General features: G+C 39.6%; 1 protein-coding gene across 6 annotated transcripts in view; it reads left to right on the top strand.

The window, feature by feature from the left end:
* Window positions 1-21,096, top strand: part of TIAM1 (TIAM Rac1 associated GEF 1) — a 237,403-nt gene that overhangs the window by 150,124 nt on the left and 66,183 nt on the right. For all 6 annotated transcript variants that reach the window (XM_048492825.1, XM_048492826.1, XM_048492822.1 and 3 more), the window contains 2 exons: window positions 11,559-12,003; window positions 17,390-17,562. In XM_048492825.1, the coding sequence (XP_048348782.1) occupies window positions 11,559-12,003; window positions 17,390-17,562 (618 nt within the window). The remainder of the gene's footprint in view (window positions 1-11,558; window positions 12,004-17,389; window positions 17,563-21,096) is intronic.

Here is a 21,096-nt window from a genome sequence, read left to right as displayed (position 1 = left end):
ACAAAACAAACCAATACAGCAAAACACATCCAATGCAAACCTGCATGACACATCGATCCATGTTCACATCTTCAACAAAAAGAAGGCCCCCAGTTCTCATTCCACTGGGCCCGAACCACCCAACAACAAGCAAATTCTGTCTGCATCATACTGGCCATGTTTGTTATGATTACTATTAGCAAGAGACAGAAATTGAAACACATATTACATCTAAAATTAATACCACAGATAAACATTTCAGAGCTGCTACAGAGACATGCTAAATTCCCAGGTTAATATATTGTAGTATAGCAATAAAATATTAAAGTAAGGTGGCGTGATAAGGAAGGGAGAAGTTAATTACTTATGCTCTAAACATACTTAGACCCATTGCTGGATTATTTGCATTCAGTTATTTCAAGGAGAAAGTTTGCCACAATCTCAGGGTTGGTATTATTCAGAAGAATTGGAATTGCAACCAAGTCAGCAGGGGCCATGGTGAGTAGTGGAATGGATTTTACATATCGATCTCTGACTCCCTTGGTTCTCGAGCAGTGAAACAGAATGGGCTATGGTTTCAATCTGCTTTTGGTTGCAGGAACATAATCTTGGAGTTTTATCAAGATTATTGAACCTGCCACGCAAAAAAGCGGAGGGCATAACATTAAATCTGGCAAGCGTCAAGGCTCGCCGTTGTGTTGGGTTAACCAGAGTAATTAAATAGTTAGCCATTTGGCCTTGGATCGGGGGTATTGCTAGATTAAGTGGTGAGCATGTCCTTTTTGCTGCCTTGGTCAGTGTTTGGAATTCCACATCAAGCAGTTTCACTTTCAAGGTGTTATAAGCCTCAGTAAGGGTAAGCATACTGAGCGATTCCAAGGATAGACCAATGGTTTCAATTTTGTTTTTGATAATATTTGACCATAACGTTGATTTGCTATCTTGTAGAAAGGAGTGAATGAAACTGGAAGAGTCCTGTTGATAGTGTATTTTGAGCCAATATTTGAATGCTCTTAACCAAGCCAAGGTCTCAAAAGTGATCTGTCCCGTTTCCAGGCAAATAGCAGCAAAGGGAACACAGTTAGGTAGGCCCATTATTTTGTGTAGAAATTTGGATTGTAGAGTATTAATGGTTTTATTAACTGCAGAGATCCAAATTGGGGACCCGTATAATATCTGTGCTCCGACTTTGGCATTAAATACCTTAACTGCTGCAGGTATATATCTATTACCAGTGTTGTAAAAGAAACGGGAGACTGCTCTAACGCTATTGGAGGCCATGGTTGAGGAAAGATTGCGATGCGGGTGCCAAGACAGATTATAAGAGAAGGTGATTCCTAGGTATTTAAATTGTTTGACCTGCTCCAGAGTAATATTATTGACTTCCCACTTGTGCATCTTCAACCGTCGTGAAAAAACTAAAATTTTGGATTTGTTATAATTAATCTCCAGTTTATTAGTTTTACAATACTGGATGCATCGCCTAATCAAACGGAGAAGGCCCACTTTAGATCTTGAAAGTAAAACTGCATCATCCGCATATAACATTAATGGTATTGGCAATGCATTTAGAATAGGAGGATGACTATTGGTTTCTGATAATGCAGGGGCTAAATCATTCAAAAAATATTGAACAGTGTGGGGGCTAGTATGCAGCCTTGCTTGACTCCTTTCGTGATTGCGATATTTTCTGTTAGCAGGCCCTCTTGCGAGCATTTGACCTGGCAAGATGTATTCGAGTGGAGTTGTTGGATCAGGAGGAGCAGTCTTGGGTCAATTCTTAAAACCCGGAGTTCCTGCCATAGAAGTTCTCTAGAGATGGAGTCAAAGGCTCCCTTGAGGTCAATGAATGCTGCATATAGTTTGCTCTTTCCCATGGTAACATACTTGTTCGCTAGATGAAACAAAATAAGGCCAGTGGATCTAAAGTTGCTTTTCCTTTACAGAAGCCAATTTGCTTAGCTCCAAGAATTTTATTGTGTACCAGCCAAGATTCTATTTTGTTCAACAAGAATTTAGAGTAAATCTTTCCAGCCACTGATAAGAGAGCAATCGGACGGAAATTTGTGGGATCACTTGGATCTCCTTTTTTGTATATCGGCACAAGTATGGCAGAAAGCCAAGATTTAGGGATTTGGCCTGAGTTGTTGACATGGGTAAAAAGCGCTGCTAGCAATTCAGCCCACCAGTTCGAATTTAGTTTGAAGATTTCTGAAATAAGTGCATCAGGGCCTGGGGCTTTCCCCTCTTTCATGTTATCAGTCAAGATGGTAACTTCTGCAGGAGTAACTGGAGGCCAAATAGGGAGTTGGTCAGTGTCTGGCCAGTCAATTTCATTAGATGTCTGATCATGAAAGAGGTTTGAGAAATAATTAAACCACCTGTCTGGGGAGATAGAAGAGGTAGAAAGCTTATGCAGGCCTGTGGTGTTATTTACCAATGCCCAGAAGCACTTTGCATCCTTGGCAATGGAGGCTTGTAATAGTTTATTCCATTGCAATATTACAAAATCTTGGTGCTTCTGTTTGGTTAAGGTTTTGAATTCATATTTAAGAGTGGCAATTTGAGACAAAATGTCCTTGGAGCCCGTATGACGATAATACCTATATAGGGCTCGGATATTGTTGTTGTAAGTAATACAGCCTCTGTCAAACCAATCCCTTTTCCCCCGCAGATTGCTCGTATCTTGATTAGTAATGGCAGAGTGTTGGTAAATGGAGGCATTTATAAAAGTTTTGATTAATTGTTCATAACTAGAAATGCTGAAAGTAGGTAGCTCAGTGTTAGTTATGGAATTTTTGAGAGTAGTGGTCAAAGGGGAGTTAAACCAAGCCATTATTTTGGACTTGGCATGTGAGGACCAGACTGTCCGCGGAAAATAATTTTGAGAAGTTGTTGAATTAACCAGAACGGGTTTTTTTAGGTTAGTATTCAGAGAGAAGCATAGTGGGAGATGATCACTTAACAGGAAGTCACCTACAAAAAACGATTGAATTGAATTCAGTAAGAGTGGGGAGATAATAACATAGTCAATTACACTTTGGCCCCAAGTAGTTACCCTAGTGTAGTCCTCAGCATTTTTAAAAGTCCTAAGACCATTTAGCCAAAGCTTATTATTTTTGATGGCGAATTTAATTAAGTTCACACCAGCTGAGTTTAGTGTATGGTCTTTGGAAGTGCGCTGGTGCGGAAGCAACAAAAGGTATATATAATCATCATCTAAACCTTCTCTTGTTAAAAACGCCATTAAATCATTGCCAACACGGGCATTAAAATCACCAGCTAAGATAAGTTCGGCAGTGGGATGACTCTCTTCAAGCTCTTCTAAATAGTTCGATAGCGTATTCCAAGTAGTGGAGAGCGAGTCCGAGTCCAATCCTGGGGGAAGGTATACATTAATAAAAATTAATGGGGTATTCTCAGTATAAATTAAAACTGCTTGTGCAATGGAAGAACAGTTGGGTAGGAATTTCTTAACAATATCATTTCTTGTTAGAATAGATAGGCCTCCTGAGTAACGTCCATAATGTGAGGCCTTGATTGCTGGTAAGGAGGATGCAGTATAACCATCCATCTTGACATTCATGTTAGACCAAGTTTCTTGAAGAAGAATGATATTGAAGTCTGTCAGAAAGTTCATAAAATATCTGTTTTTTACTTTGTTACTCCAGCCTGCAATGTTCCAAGACAGGACAGAGAGTTTAAAGTGCCTCTGGCGTCATTCTGATTGGGGAAGTTCTTCAATAATTATTGGTGCATGCTGGATACATCCATTAGTGGTATTTCCTCTAGTTCTAGCACCAACAGTTTTTGGGGTAGCTATGGTATCAAAAGTAATTAAATCATGTTCATCAGTGCTAGATGCTCTCTCCGTGGATTGAGGATTATTTCGAGGGGGGATAGCTGGTATATTTCCACTACTGTGTTCCTCAGATGAAGAAGGACTTAAGCAAGTTATGGCCGATGAATGTTTCAGAGGATTCATAAGTTGGGCAAATTTATTTCTTGTTGCCTCAAGCTTGTCTAACACTTTCTTTTGTTCAGGATGTGGTAATTCCTGAAATCCCTCGAATACTTCCTTTTGCCAAGTAGCAGATTCATTTTGATTGTCAGTATCATCTACCTGTGCATCACTAATTAGATTGGTCTCCATGCTTGTTCGTTGATCGGACATTTCTACCATACCCTGGGGTGTCTCCAGTTCTCCAAGTTCTTGCGCCCATGTTTTCTCGTGATCGTTATAGGATTTTTCTTGGTGCAGGACTCTTGACGATCTCATATCAAGTTCGTAATCTGCTATTATAGTTTGAGAATCGGAATGGCCTTTAAGCTCTGCTTGTTTATTAAGTACTGGTCTCTTCCCGTAAGGAGAGGGAGTTTGAGGTAGTAGGCTTGAGGTAGGTGCAATGCCTGTCAAATTTACTGGTTCAGTGCTAGTTGCACTGAGCTTATCTCTGCTTAGATTCTCTTTCTGAATAATAGAATCATGTCTATTTGAAATGGATTGGAAAAGCGTTCTTCTGATAGAATGTTGGCAATCCACGGTCTCTTTAACATCTGCCTCAGGAGTCTTCCAGTCATCCAGGATTTCCTTAATCTCTTCCCTGTTAGTCACTGGTATTTTGATTGGAGAGGCACGATGCTCTCGAAGTTCTGAGTGGGCCTGAATAAAGGTAGTTTTTATTTTGCGCAGAGCACTTGCACTAATTAGTGAGTTAATTGTAGTGTTATGAAAAACACGGGAATAGATGATGTCAAATTTTGCAGCTAGCTGATTGTGCTGGTTAAGGATGAGAGACGGAATCTCTTCAGATCTAAACTTAAGTGTCATTCTTTGATATCCATTGACAGCTGGAAGTCGATTGTATGACACAAGTTGGGTTTTCCAAATAGGACAGTTCAGTAATCTGCTGAGAGACATTCTAATATTTTGGAAGGAGTTCCATCTGCCATAGTTAAGCCTAGTGAGACCTATGGAGATAGCCACCTCAGTTCTTGCCAGGACCAAAGACATTGTTGTTGGAATCTTATTGTATTCAGAGTCAGCAACAGTGAAACGGTCATTAAGCAACTTCTTGCTATTAATTTGTTCAGTTTCTGGTTCTGGAGAGCTTAATAAAGTACTGAGAAAATCAATTTTGGAACTTACTTTGGCAATGCTTGATAACAGAGTTCCAAAAGTATCAGATATTAAAAAAGCTTCTTTGGCTAATAATTCCATCAGGTTAGAAAGAGACGTGGCAGAGAGCTCAACTTGTTTGGGAGAATCACTTGTGCTGATCTCAGTAAGATCTACCTCTTTAAGTGCTGTGTCCGAGATTAGAGGTTTTTCAGAGAGGTCTACGGGAAAGGAGGAAAGGCTATTTGCTACCACCATCACCTGTGGAGCCGAGTCATTTCCTAAAGCAGAATATCTGTTACTATGTGCAAAATCCTGCAGTAAATCTTCTCTTTCTTCCAAAGGTTTGTCGTTTAAGAAGCAATCAATCTTGCTTTGTTTGGAGTTCTTTTTGTTTTGGGGAGAAGGGGAGGAAAGGTGACTTTTTTTGCTTTCTTTTTCCCTCCCACTGCCGCGCAGAGGAGTTAACTTTCAAGGACCGATGAGTTTTGAAAGCTTTATCAACATATGCACAAAGATAGTTTCTTGGTGAGGAAATTGTTAAGGCAGTAAATAAGGTCTATTAGAGCCAAAGCCTGGTTCTGTGACTGTTTTCCAGCCTTAAAATTGAGAGACGTTATTGAAAATAAAACAACCGGTTAAAAATAATTTCCTCCTCTAGTAGCAGGCCTCCGCAAACTTATAATGAAATAATTGTAGGAAGCTTAGAGATTAAAATTGGCAGGGTGCCTGGGGCCCGGGAAAAACAGATAAAAAGACAGAATAAAAGTGGAGGAGCTCACAAAACCACGTCTCTCTTCGGCGCCATCTTTTTCCAGCCTTCCGCTTTTCCCTTGATCTAATTCAAGTTATTGTTTCTATTTCAGCAGTCCCCAATCTCATACAGTGATTACTCCTAATACTCTTTTCAGTCACCCCCAGCTTTAAAATCGCTCTTGGTCCTAACGTTACATCAGTAGTTCGATATGAAATTGACAAAGCTGATCAAATAGACCATGCTAGTTTGTTTCTCTAGCTGAACGTCAAGATTGCAAGTTCTGTGTGAAATTGAGAAGACTTATCCTGTTGACTGTACTACTTTGTATGTCTGCCTCAGTGTTACATTGCTTATTTGATATAGAAGAAAAAAGTCATTTTGAAAACAGAGAAAAAGGGGGAGGAGAAAATGGCTGAAAGGGAGGTTGTGCAACTACATAGGGTGTAATAAGGGCCAGGCATTTGTACAAAATGGAAGACAAAAACTCCCCCACTACTGGTCCAGATGGCATTACCTGAGGGAACAGAAACATATGCCTCCCAACAGAAATACATTTAGGGGCGAAATTAGAGCCTCAATAACACATGATTATTACTGCTGCAGTCCATTGTCAATTACCACCTGCGAGAACAACTTCCATTGTCAGTTTCACTCACTCCAAACTCTGGAAACTGTATATCTTAGCCTAAATGTTACATTGCTAATTTAAGATGAAATTGACAAAACAGATGCAATCAACCTGGCTTGTGTCTGTGCCCTAATGTTACATCACTAATGTGATATGACAGAGAGAATTTTTAACAATTCCTTTTGAAAATGGAGAGGGAGGAGGAGAAAACAACTGAAGGGGAGATTAGGTGACTACACAGGGGTATGGATCAGGGATAGGTGTTTGGTGGAGCGGAGAAAAAAGACCACTTTAACTTGATAGCATGCTCAAGGCAAGTTGACAGAAACAGATTAAAAAATCACAGCTTGGGAAAATAACATAGGACAAATGAAGAAATGTTTGCAGAACCAAACAGAGGGAAAAATCTTGCAGAATTAAAAGAAAAAGACTCATAGCATTTGGCAACAAGCGATGTTGTAAACACTTGGGCGGAAAAGGCCACAGTGGGTTTTTTTAAATGTAGTTAATCCTTTTTTAAAAAAATCAAAAAATCCAAAATGACTTTTCTAGTGTTCCTAGTTTAATATTTCAACTTTGCAGCTCTTTATTTAGAAATGCATTTATGTATTTTGTGCTGTTTAGACTGAGTTATACCACATTCAAATCGGTAAAGCAATTATATCTCTGAATATCTCTGAATTTTTTAAACCAATGAATAGACAGAATAAACAAAAATAAAGTATCTGAGAAATATTTTTCTAAAAATGAATCCTTAATGGATAGTCGAGTTGGGTAGAAGGAAGGCTTCTTATACCAGGGAACACGTCATTGCTAACTGATCAGAGTGGAGGGATGTAGGAAGCAAATATTTTATAATGATGGAATTAGAAATTAATTACTTACAAGTTTGACCCACTTTTTTCTCAAGAAGCATTTAATCCTCCTGAGAGAGACTCTCTTATTTTTATCAGTTTTGACAGCTTGGTCTAGCTTAACCACAGGGCTTACATCCCTGAAAAACTGGTGTTTGCACAGTGATGTGTTTCGGTGGGTAGTTATTCTTGCAGTCTATCCAGTTGCTCACTCCATTTTTCTTGCTTTTGAAAGGCTTTTTCAGTTATGATGCAGTGCCAAACCATAGTTTAGTGTTCTGTGAGCAAGCCTCAGGTTTGCATGCTCCTTCCTGGTGCCTACTTTCCTTGGCATTCTGTGATTTCTGACCTCCAAAGTTATGAACCCTCAAAGGTGTTGCCCCATCTTCTATTAGCTACCATTGGAAACAATGGGGATGGGGCACCCCCTTTGGGAGTCCATAACTTTGGACTCCCTGAACCAAAACCTCACCAAACCTGGGTGATAGCATCAGGAGAGTCTCCAGAAACACCCCAGAAATTTTGGTGCTTCTAGCCTAAAAACTGCGCCCCCTGCAGTCCAAAAATGGAAAAAACACTGAAAATACCAAAAAATCCCACAAACGAACCTGCATTTTTGGTGCCCACCACAAGGTGGTGCCCTGGACAACTGCCCACTTTGCCCAATGGGAGGTACGCCTCTGACTGGTGCTCTGCCCCATGCTGAAGGGAGATTCTCTTTGGGGCAGAGCCTCTGCTACGAACACCTTTTCCTCCCTCTTGCACTCACTGCACAGCAGATCTCATAATATCCTGTTTGCAAGACCAGGCAAAGAGCAATATCGATATAATTGTGATTTAAAAGGCTTTAACAGAACCAGCAATCTTGCGACTGTGTGCCTTTAGGAGTGAGTTGATAGGTGAAATTAAGAGAACCAGAAAAATTAAGAGAACCAGAAAAAGAACCAGAAAAAGGCAAGCCGCACAGCAGTCAGTGGGCTGCCTCCTCGTGTATAAACAGAGAAATATGAGGAGACCTCACTACAACCCCACTGTGCAGCAAAGAGCCCTGAGGCAGGCGGTCCATGCATAATGGGCCGAGCTTTAATGAAGATGTAACAGCCAACAATGGCCAGCTTCTGAACTAGGAAGGGAAGGAATCACTGCATGCATGAAGATGAGGCAGCTTGAAAGCCTGAGGCTCAGACCCCCCATCACTTTCCCATTATGTCTAAAGTGGGTGTTAAATTTAATTTTTAAATTTTTCCAGTAGTCCTGTTTAGCACCTCCAGTTCTAGTATGTCTCTACATGTTCTCAAATGGTCCTTAATCAACCTGGAGAAAACTCAGGGCATTTATTGTACTGAATACAGTAGAAGAAGAGTTGGTTTTCTAAACCCAACTTTTCTCTACCTTTAAGGAGTCTCAAAGTGGCTTCCAATTGCCACCCCCTCCCAACAAGCACCTTGTGAAGTAGGTGGAGCTGAGAGAGATCTGTGACTAGCCCAAGGTCACCCAGCAGGCTTCATGCGGAGGAGTGCGGTTCACCAGATTAGAGTCTGCTGCTCATGCAAAAGAGTGTGGAATCAAGCCCTGTTCTCCAGATTAGAGTATACCGCTGTTAACCACAACACCACTCTGGCTCTCAAGCAAAACAGGGTGTCTCATTCCTCCAGTCATATCTTTGGACTGGAAACTCTGCTGGAAAAGAGCTTTCTCAATTGGCAGCTCATGCCACAGCCTTTTTGCTGCTGCTTTTCAGTATAAAGAGGCAGTATTACATGTGATGAAATGATTTGAGTGCCTTCAGCTAATGCAGGAAGTTGTCTCAGGATGTGTGTAAATTCTTGGAGAACCCACGAAAATCTCGTTTTATATGAGAGAAAAATGCAAGCAATATCCCTCTCATGTTTTCATTAATATTTAAGTATGGAGGGGAACATGGGGATTCTGTACCAAGTTTAGAAGCATCTCTCAGTAGGTTGTGTCTCTGGCCAAGTGTGCTGAACAGGCTCAACGTCACTGTTTTTCAGCATTCAGAAGCCTCTTGGCTCCACGTGGTATACTTGTTTCCTACCACTTCAAAGGGAGCTCTATCTAGGGATCAGCTGTACCATTTGGTTTGCTTAGAACATCCTTTTCTGCAGCAATTAGATTTGCAGGCAGTGCTCCTTGATCTACTAGCTGGGATTTGTTTTCCTTTCCTACCCCCCAAAAGTTCTCTATGCTCTGGGGCTATTTTAATCTTTTTAATAATACATAATTCTACTTTCTGAAGCTTATTCTCTACCCTTAAGGAGATAGAAATTCAGCTGCTTTTAACACATTTAGCTGGTTTCAGAGAAATCTAGATAAGGGGCAATCTGTAGGTACCAAAGATGAATTTTTATGTGTAAGAATATATCAATATTAAGTATTTTCCCCACAGAATTTTCAGAGGCAATTAGCATTCATCTGGGGTTTATCTTCTCCCCTTGCATTCCCATCAACCTGCCTATTTTTTGTGTTTTACTCACTGAATATTAATGATGTAGAAAACATTTTAAATGGTTAAAGGGCTTGTATTTTATGTTCAGATTCAGATTCATAGACCTTTCTTAGGCATATACAACACAGGGAGAGTAAAGAGTAAATCCAATAGAGAACAGTAAAAGTAATATGGTCAGCTGCCAAGGGAACCTAATTCAAAACTCGCAGCAAAAATTTGGCTACGATTTCCGTTATTTCAGCCTCTGGATTGTTGAGCAGGAAAATCATCTTTGCATTGATAGGAAGATCCGAGAACTAAGAGAAGCCCTCACAGGCAGCCGGCATCGCACACTTGCAAGAGAAAGTCTCGCCTCTCACAAGAGCTCCCTGGCTCAAAACCTGCTTTGCGAGAGCCAAGAGGCCGGACATGTAATTGGGCGGTTTAAACCCATGAACCTCCCCCGTTACCTACGTCCCTGACTGTAATGTACTTTATGTGGGTCTGCCTTTAAAAATTCATCCAGAATGCAGCAGCCAGACTTTCGCCAGGGATACATGGATCATATCAGGGATACATGGATTGTATCACCTCAGCTCTGAAAGTTCTGCACTGGCTTCCCATTTGTTTCTGGATACAATTCAAAGTGCTGGTTCTTGCCATCAAAGCTCTAAAAAACTTGAGGCCAGGATACTTGAACAACCATCTCCTCCTATCTTACTCAATTCACCAGTCCATTTTCTGTACCCCACCTTTGGAGGTAAAGCCTATGTTTGTATTGTACCGGATTTGCTCCTGCTTATTGTTTATATATTATGTTGTTCACCGCCCGGAGCCCTTTGGGGATCGGGCAATATAGAAATTGAATAAATAATAATAATAATAATAATAATAATAATAATAATAATAATAATAATAATAACAACAACAACCAGAGATAAAATTTTCAGTAGTGGCGCTTGCTTATGTAATGCCCTTCCCCTTGCAGTTTGCCTGGTACCTAAAAGAAATTGCTTTCTTTTAGGCACCTGACCAAAATGTTTCTGTTCACCCAGAATTAAAGGATTAATTAAAGGGTTGATTTTTTTTTACCCAACTTTATTCTGGAAACTATTATTTTAAGCTGTCAGTTATCTGCTTTTATGGTTAATGCTTTTATGCTGAGGTAGCAAAAGGCCAAACCTCAATATCTTCAAATATTTTATTGTTATTTTTTTTATTGTGTAAATCAGCTCAGGCAGATTCTTGGAGATGCAGCATATTTTTTAAAAATCGAAATAAATAAATTGAAACATTTAGAATTAAGGATGGGCTTAAATTTCTCTATTAAAATCAATGGCGTTTGAAAGTGCTTAACTTTGCTTAGATATTGATTTGAATCCAGACTAATGTTCCTACAAGCAGAAAGGTTTTACTCACAGAGTGCAATTTTACAGGTTTCCCTCTCTCATGGCAGCCTGAAATGACCTCTGAAATCCTGCTCCTGTGAATCGCCATTTTTCCCACAGAAATGCTGGTCTCAAATCAAGCCATTAAATTACTTTAAATTATTAAAACCTGAAAGAAACATTCAACCTCTTTTTTCTTTCTACCTAAGAGACTTTCCAAAATACTACTCAGCAGGCCAATTAAATACAATACATTTGAGGTAGGACTTGGAATAGTGGATCTACTGCAGTTGTAAAAGAATGGTACTTAAAAACAAAATCTTATTCACTGTTAATTATTGATTCAATCCCTTTCTCCATAATATCTTCTTTCTTTTATTTCACAAGGATGTTAATACAGGTGAAGGGAGTGAGTTTGCTGACAGCGGGATTGAGGGTGCAACGACTGACACGGATCTCCTTTCCAGACGCTCAAATGCTACAAACTCTAGTTACTCTCCAACAACCAGTCGAGCGTTTGCTGGCAGTGACAGTGGCAGCTCTTCTACAGGTGATGGGACCCGCCAGGGAGTCTATGAGAACTTCCGACGGGAACTGGAGATGAGCAGTACCAACGATAACCTGGACGAAGCTGGTTCTGCCCTGAGTGATGAACAGAGCAGCGGGACATTAAGTTCTCCGGGACAGTCAGACATTCTCCTTACTGCATGCCAGGGAACTGTACGGAAAGCTGGAGCACTTGCAGTGAAAAATTTTCTTGTCCACAAAAAGAACAAGAAGGTGGAGTTAGCTGCGCGGAGGAAATGGAAGCAGTACTGGGTTTCCTTAAAAGGTACCGTAAATACATTTTCAGTATCCATTTAGACCTCACAAGTCTATTTAGTTGCAGTTTTCACGGTTTGTATCTGTTGTTTTTATAAAATTGTTTTTACATTGTTGTTCCCCACTTTGCGTTCCAAGATGCTCAGGAAGAAAAGAGGGCATATAAATGTTTTAAATAAATAAATGCCACAGGCTGCAAACATGCAAACACATGAACTGATGATTACAAATACATGAATGTAGGTGGGTGTACAATAAAGTTAGTTGAAACTGGCAGGAAATTTATTCTAATGCTTCTAAGAACATATTCATTTCTCATTTCCTCACTCTGCTGTAGGCACATTTCAAAACCAGTAGAATGTTACATCACTTTTCGTTGGTGAAAATGAACGTTTGGTGAAAATGAATATTTGTGATCATGATCATTTACAGTTAAAGGTTTTTCAGGCACGGCTATTCCTTTATATATTCAAGCATGATACTGTCCTTTCATTAATTTGAAAGAAATGGCTATGCTGGCTTGATATGGCATATAGCAAGCAATGAGTACTTGAAAGACATGAAAACCCTGCATCCCAGTCATGAACATGATTAGTTTTGAAACAGTAGAATTAAAGTGGAGTTTATTTCCAGGTAAGTTTGCCTAGGGTTGCTTTAAAAATTCTGCCTTGGATTTCCAGTATGATTAGGGTTGGATCTGGCAAGCAGTAAAAGATTGGTGAGGAGGAAGTGACATGATGGGCAGCCCCAGAAGTGATATCTTGCATTTCTAGGAACCACTGGAAATTATTTGGTGTTACCACAGTTTTCTGTGATACCTAGAAAGAACTAACATCATTCCCAATAGGAAAATGGAAGACATGTCAGTCCTATCGAGAAATTGTCTAAAAGTCTATGTTTTACATTAAATTTCTGGTGGTTCCTAGAGAGGAATGACATCCAGGGGAAACCCAGAAGGGACCTTGTGTCATAGGCCTGGTGGCCATATAATTTTTCTCCTATTTAAATTTTTAAATAGGTCACCACTCAGAACAGGCAAAGAAACAGGAGTAGGGGAACCCCCACGTCTACTGGGGAAATGAAATCCTAATTGTGATCATGGTTCAGTTGCCTATAGTCTGACAGATGAGGCTGTCTATACAGTTCTTCCAAAATGACTAGTTTCTTAGGCAAATGTGGGATACATCTGACATTGTGCATGTGGAATTTGTGGACTCTTCCTCAGCCTTTTCCTTAGAGCTTCTTCTTCCTCTGAAAAGTATTTCCCTTAGAGTTTCTCCTACTTCTGAGAAAGTAATCAAAATGGAGTTTATGATGGGAAAAGATTGGGCTTGGTAAAAATAGTGGGTTCCACAGTCCTGAAATGTCCAGGCCTATCCGACCAATGCCATATCCAAAATTCTTTCTTATGGAAGCTCAGATGTTGGAAATAAGCCTTCAGGCAGCATGATGGGAGAGTCTGCTGGGGTGGTGCAAGTAAACAAAGAGCCATATGGAAGGAAAGAGAGAGAAACATACAAGAGGTGTTACTTTAAAGTGTCCTGACTTACACTGAGTTTTTTCTTTGTTGCTGTAGGATTACTGAGGCTTAATAATGTTAGTATTTAGACTTTGAAAGTTAACATCTGCTATTGCTTAATGAAAATAGGTTTCTCAAAACCTTAGGTTAACCTGATAACCATGGATAACCTTCTATGGTTGGAGAATGTGGGACCATAATGCAGAAATTTAAAAATAAGTCACATGAGAATATATTTTAATTTTGTCTGATACAGGATGATGATTTTTAATTCTATCCTTGAAACAGCTTTTTATTTTATGTTGACAATACATTGAACAACAGCTATTTTGTTATAATGGGATGGAAGCATTGTTAGTTCTTTTTTAATGCTACATTTTAAACAGGCTAGATAGGCCAAGAATCCCCATGGTGCAGAGCATTTAGCTGCAGTACAGCACTCAAAACGCTGCTTATGACCTGGGTTCGATCCTGTTGGAAGTCAGTTTCATGTAGCCAGTTTAAGGTTGACTCAGCCTTCCATTCTTCCAAGTTTGGTAAAATAGGTACCCATAAGAACATAAGAACAAGCCAGCTGGATCAGACCAAAGTCCATCTAGTCCAGCTCTCTGCTACTCGCAGTGGCCCACCAGGTGCCTTTGGGAGCTCACATGTAGGATGTGAACGCAATGGCCTTCTGCGGCTGTTGCTCCCGATCACCTGGTCTGTTAAGGCATTTGCAATCTCAGATCAAAGAGGATCAAGATTGGTAGCCATAAATCGACTTCTCCTCCATAAATCTGTCCAAGCCCCTTTTAAAGCTATCCAGGTTGCTAGCGTTGAGTGCAGATGACTGGGAAAGGCAATGGCAATGACTGGGAAAGGCAATGGCAAACCATCCCGTAAACATGGTCTGCCTAGTAAATATTGTGATAACCATGGGTCAGTGCTTACTCAGGGAACTAACTTTATCTTTTGTAGATCAGACTAGTGTTTAAATATACGTGTGTGTGCGCGCACGCGCACGTGCACGCACACACGGACACACACTAAAAGTGAAGCCGGCGAAATCTGAGGATACTTAAATTGGGTGACTGGAGCTGTGAACAGACAAAACTGATCTTTTTCAACCTGAAAAGGCTGCAGAAGTATGTGGAATCTAAAAAAAAAAGAAGATGAACGGAGCACTTGTAACTTCAAGCAGAAGGAGCAGGGCTCTTTCCATGCCTCTTTTATCCTTTGAGGGAGATCTCATTGAGGTTAGGCCTGTTAGGTTTGCCATCTCCAGGTTGGGAAGTTTTCTAAAAGTTTGTGGTGGAGTCTGAGGCAGACAGGGTTTGGGGAGGAAAGAGGTCTTTGTCAGATATAATACCATAGAATTTGTCCTGTAAAGCAGCCCTTATCTTCAAGGGGACAGATTTCTGTCATCTGGAGTTAAGTTATAATTCTGGAGACTGGCAAACCTAGGCCTGGGAATAACATCTGGATGACTTGATACCACTTGTGTGACTCAGCTAGGCCTGACTACTTGCTACTGTTCAATGTCATCCACCCTGTGAAAGCCAGCGTGGTATAGTGGTTAAAGCTTCAGAGTAGAGTCTGGGAGACTCAGGTTCTAATTCCCACCTTGTTGTGTGGAAGTTCATTGGGTGAGTGGCCAGTCACATAGTTTCATCCTAACCTACCCCACAGGGTTGTTGGGCAGATGAAAAGGTGAAGAGGGAAATAATATAAAGTATTTTGGTCCCCGCTATGGGGAAAGGCAGAGTAAAAATTAAATAATAAATATAGTCCTTGAGAGCTCTCTGCCATGCATGTGGGTCTGGCCCAGTCGCTAGCACCCACAGACTGGGCTACAGTTTTCCTACACAGAGATAGCTGGGTGGGAGAGAGGGAAAGATGAAGTCAAAAAGGTAGGTAAGTGTAGGTTGCCTGTTGTGTGGGAAGCAAATAGTGTTTTCCAGGTTAGGAAATTCCCTCAGAAGGGTACAATGCCACAGACGCCACCACCCCTTAGCAGTCATTTTCTACAGGGGAACTAGGGTTGCCAACTGCCAGTTGCAGGGTGAAATTCAGTGTGAATAACAACTTATCTCCAGATGACATAGATCAGTTCCCTGGAGAAAATGGCCACTTTAGAGGCAGTTTTATGGCATTAGATCCTTCTGAGGTTGCTTCTTTCTCCAAACCTCACCTGCTGAGGTTCCATCCACAAATTTGCAGGAATTTCCCAACCTAGAGCTGACAGCCCTAAAAAGGACAAAGAAAACTATATTGGGTATCAACCCTAAAAAGGAAGCAGGAACAAAATAGAGGCTATGGGGGCTTTCTGGCAATAGAAAGAGGAAATAGAGGGGGAAATGAGACGCCTTCTACAAGTCCTTATAGGTTCCCAATTGTTGCAATATAATTTTAAAAGTGACACAAATATTTCAGGGACTTAATCAACTAGAGCTTGAAAACACTTGTGAATCAGTGGTTCCCTTTAAGTGTTTTGTCTTTACACATTTGTGCAAATTAACACCTTTCTGCCATAGTTTGTGAGCTCGTTGATCAAACATTGCGGCGAATCAGACTAGAAAACTAGCTGGTTAAGATGTTTGGGAGACAATAACTCTCTAATGTCATATTTCTGAATATGTAGTTCTGTTCTTACATGAACATGTTTTTTACAAATATATTTACTTTCTAGGAGAAATGTACCTCAAGAAACAATTACTTGCCAGTTAGGAGGCATTGTTCCATATTACTAGATGAATCAGCATTCAGGGTATCTGTGCTACTGTTTTCAAAAGCCAGTCTCTGAAAACACAATATTAGTAAATAGTATTATCAAATATTATTAAATAATTTTCTATATTGTTGTGTGTAACTTGCTGAAACTATGATCACACTTTGTAGTTTTTGCCTCATTTAATATGTCATGTTAATACTTATGCTTTGCTATAGTTTTGTTTTTAGACTTTTGGCTGGTTCTACAACCCTAATTCCTACTGCATTGTTCATTACATTTCCATCCTGTAGATTGTATTGACTGTATAATCTTCATTGAGTCAAGTGAGAACTAACAAAAAGATAGAAATTCAAACACCTGTGTATGCACACTTTAACCATTAGTATCTGTTGGTGCCTGCACTTTTAGTTTGTGTCTATTAGGAGAAGCTTTGACTATGACAAGGTGAGGGGACCAAACAGCCTGTATTCCTGCCCTTTCTATTAAATGGTAGTAGAGTGGAATTTTTAAAAGATATTCTGCCAACACAGTGGCATTATTGTTTTTATGGTATATGTGATTGTGATCAAATAGACAGTCAGTGTTGCCTATCCTACTTATGAGTCATGCAAAAGAACATACAGGATTGTACATAAGACACTTTTGACAAAATACCTAGGAGAAGAACTTGGATAGCTATTGTAGCTATAGCTGCAATAGTCCCAAATTATTAAAAGTTATAGTTATTAGCTGGATGTAATTTTAACTTCAGATAACCTAGACTAGAGAGTAATAGTTTTGGTAACACATTTCAAACAAATGCTTAAAAATAGCCCTGAAAAGCTTTGACTAAAGTTCAAAACCTTTATGTGGCATAGAAGATGATGATTTTGTCTGCTTAAAATGTGTGTGTGTGTGGGGGGGGGGGGGTTGTAGCAGGTAGTGCTCAGATGAGTCCTATTAAGAAGAGAATTTATCTTCTAATAACTTTAATTCCCAAAGAGTGGCCTAACAGACAGACTTTTAAACTGCCATCTTACAATCCAACATCTTATTAAATATTCCACTTTCTCTAGTTTAATATATGCTTAAGTGTTATTTGTCATTATTTTAGTGGTTTAGTGAAACTGCAATATGATCTTGTTCAGATGTGCAATTTGCTAATTCTTTGCTCTTTCTCTTAAGGATGTACGTTATTCTTCTACGAAAGTGATGGCAGGTCTATAATAGACCACAACAGCATCCCAAAACATGCAGTCTGGGTAGAAAATAGCATTGTGCAAGCAGTGCCTGAGCACCCAAAGAAAGACTATGTCTTTTGCCTCAGCAATTCCCTTGGAGATGTTTTTCTGTTTCAGGTTTGTTCTGTCCTTGGTTTATTATACATGCAATTTCCTTCTTCAGCACATCTTTCAGGCAAAGACCTGATCTAGCAACTTAGTACCATTTGATATCTAGAAAAAATAGGTGGTGGGTACTTTTATGCCTAAATTAAGGGGTTCATTAATGTATTGGCTTAGTTCACAGTCCACCTTTCCTGCTGTAACTCAAGAAGAATTACAACTTATTTAATTTATTAGTAGTATTACTTTAACACTGGGTGATTATATAGTCCAATCCTGTTGGCAAGTTGGCTAGAATTGGTACTTCAGCTGCTCCACTGCACCACCTGCATATGCCTTCCAGGCGGAGCAGGAGAAGCCGGAGAAGCCCTGGCCACCTGAAAGCCCTCCATAGAGGAAAACAGAGTCCATCTTCCCTGCTGCTAGTGTTCCTGGGACCAAAGCCCAGTGGGAGTCAACTAATGTCAGCTCCACCTCTAGGAATGCCCCTGGAATGTCCCCAGTTGCGTTGGCCTCCCTGTTAGGCTGACTCAACTCTGGAAGCGTTTCCTGCCCACCTCGCTGTTTGACCTCCCGGCAAGTGTAAGTGACGCTTATGCTGGGTAGGAGGGCAAATGTGTTGGTGCGAACATGTGGACTTCAGTAGCCACTCACCAACACACACACACACACAATCTGGAGTGGGCTGTCAGTAATGTAGTAGGGTCCAAAACATTGCATTGTCAAGAGATAATCAAATCAGGCTTGCACCTTTATTCAGTATAAGGTTGTAGCCTAAAGATTGGCCAAAATGTGACCCTAGTTTCACACCAAAACCTGACTGCAGTATGTAGACTTATTGTTGGATAGAATAGGGGAAACTGTATGATAAATTAATTATTTTATTACAGTGTATGTTATAGGACATTATGCTATTAAGCATAAGCTACACTCACAATGTCAGGTATAGATCTGAGTCCTACTATAGAATATGTCCGGAAACTTACATTTTGACTTTTGAGTAGAGCAGCTGCCTTAGGAGTTCATGAGATATTATTTCTTAGAAGGCTTTGGGAAAAGAATGGAATGCATCAGTTGGGGTTATTTTTCTAATAATTATCAGTTATTTGATAATCCATCTTTCAAGTAAGTTTGTGTGCCATTACTAATCTGCTCACTGAAGAACTGCTGATCGATCCTGGAGATATCATAAATTGCCCCAGAAGACAGTATAAAACAGTATAAAAATATTATTACATTTTTTTTAATTTTTGACGTTTCTAAAATCTATCAAAATAATGGCTTTATTTTACCACTGTTGATAATGACCTCAACTTCTTCATGTCATTTAATTGATGATTTTGAATTATTCTGTGTGTCATCCCTTCAGTTTAAGAATGCCAGCATCATTTAAGGAGGTAGATTTGATCAGTGAATGTGGGTGTAAGGACAATATATTTTAAGGCTTTTTCGCAGCTTTTTCTGTGCACCATACCTATCAGTGCTCTTTAGTGAATCTTTAATTATAGGGTTCTGAAAACCAGTTTGATTGGAATGTAAAGGCATTCTCCATTCAAGCAATGCATTCCTTGGGTGGAAATGTTTTTATTTAACCCTGCTGCAGATCGGTTGTATGTTGTTTATTTTCCTGTGTGTGTGGGAGGGCATATGGATAAATTGCCGAGCAGTCACTTCCATTTGTTAAGCATTCTTTTCTTCTGTCCTCCATTTGTACTTTTCCCTCATGAGCTACTTGTGTTAACCATTCTGGAAAGCTTCACTCAGGAGGTGGCAATGTTAGAATAAATACAAGAACATGTGGAAACAGCCCTCATATAATAGACAGTGAAGACTCCCCCCCACCACCACACGCCTACCCCAGAATGACCCATATCAATGCAAAGGCTTACATTTTGTTAATAAAAACATTGGGAAACAAATGCCATAGAAGCTAAATGCCTAAAAGGTCATATAGAGTGCATGACTTTTGTGGCAACAAAGAGCCTTATTTATTAGGAGCTCTGGTCTTATCAAAGCGAACCTAATGTGGGAATGCGCACAAAGTAAACCTTTTCAAAGACAAATTAATGGCTTCTTTTCTTGATATTTATGAAGGTATTTGTTCGTTATGTGCTTGAGCCTTCATAAATCTAAAACAACAGATTTACAGAGTTAAACAGAGAGTGGAGTACAGGAGGAAGAAAAATTGACCATAATTATGGAAATCATCTGCAAGTTATGGTAGCCCCCAAGCTTAATTTGGTATGCTGAGAATTGCTAGAGTATGTTCCTTTGTAGGTACTAATAATATACCATTGCTACATATTTTGTGAAAACGCACAGTAGTATGTAGGAATGAAAAGGTATGAAATGTTTCTTTTCATGCAATTGCTGCTGATTGCTGCTGATTATGATTTTTCAGTATATAAATACTTACTAGTTCGTATCTCATTTTCCACTGTACAGACTCTGGAAAATGCTGATGTAACGAATGGTTATATGGTTATTCCACACAGGTCTTTTTTGGTGGTGATGTGAACCAATACTGAGTGCTGGCCCTTTTAAGGGGATAAGGGGCTCCATCAGGTCTTGCATGGGGTGTAATTGGTGAAAATCTGTGCAAACATATATAAGTATCAACACATTTTAAAAAGCAAATAAAGTACTGAGTGCAGTCAAAGCATATGTTTCATTTTAGACCTCTTCTAGCTGCCTTTCACCCACAGATGTTGCAAGCTTCCTACTCATTTCCCCCTCAGTCAAGAGCTACCATCTGACCTATTCAAATGTAGTACAGTTGAAAGTCACATGGTACTGCGAGATGCCAACCATCTTCCTTAAAACTTAATATTCTTATTTCAGATACAGCATATCTTTACATCATTTCATCTTTCCTTTGGAGGTAGAACAGCTGTCTTAGTCACACATCACTAAATAACACAGTTTACTCCCTCTACTCAAAAAGCAACTTAAAATAATGTTTCCTTTCTGTGACCATCTACTCAAAGCTATTGCAACTAAGAAGTGGGTTCTTTGATGTGGAAAACCATTATAATTTAAACTTCACCCCCAGTATACAATACAATACAATATGATTCAGGAGTGTTCTAATTTCTGCAGCAAGAGGGTTTCTTATAATGTTATATTCCTAAATTCTCAACTTAACTAAATAAGATACCTCTAAAATTTCAATTTGGTTTACATTTAGCTTGTTCTCTAATTGTGACAATGCATTTGTTAGAGAGGTGGGCAGGAAGGTGTAACAAATTGTTTGTATGGGCATTTTTAGAGTTTATAATCAGTTTGTAAAACTAGCAAAATACAATTTAAATAAAAAAACAGGGAAACAAATAACAAATTCACAAATATCTAGGCTAGGATTGAAACTTCAGTCTGTAAAGGGGCCTTAATCATAGTTAAGGAATCAGAAGTGATTTGGACTTTGTGATTTCTCTTGTCCATTTATTTGTTGTGCTTTCTTCCATCTCACCCAGTATCTTCTGCCCTTCTATCCCAATAATTATGTCTGGTGGTAATGATGAATGATAAAAATAAAGATTTAAAGTGGTT

The sequence above is a fragment of the Sphaerodactylus townsendi genome, linkage group LG04 (genome assembly GCF_021028975.2).
Source record: "Sphaerodactylus townsendi isolate TG3544 linkage group LG04, MPM_Stown_v2.3, whole genome shotgun sequence".
Taxonomy (NCBI): Eukaryota; Metazoa; Chordata; class Lepidosauria; order Squamata; family Sphaerodactylidae; genus Sphaerodactylus; species Sphaerodactylus townsendi.
This window is presented reverse-complemented; position numbering and strand designations above follow the sequence as displayed.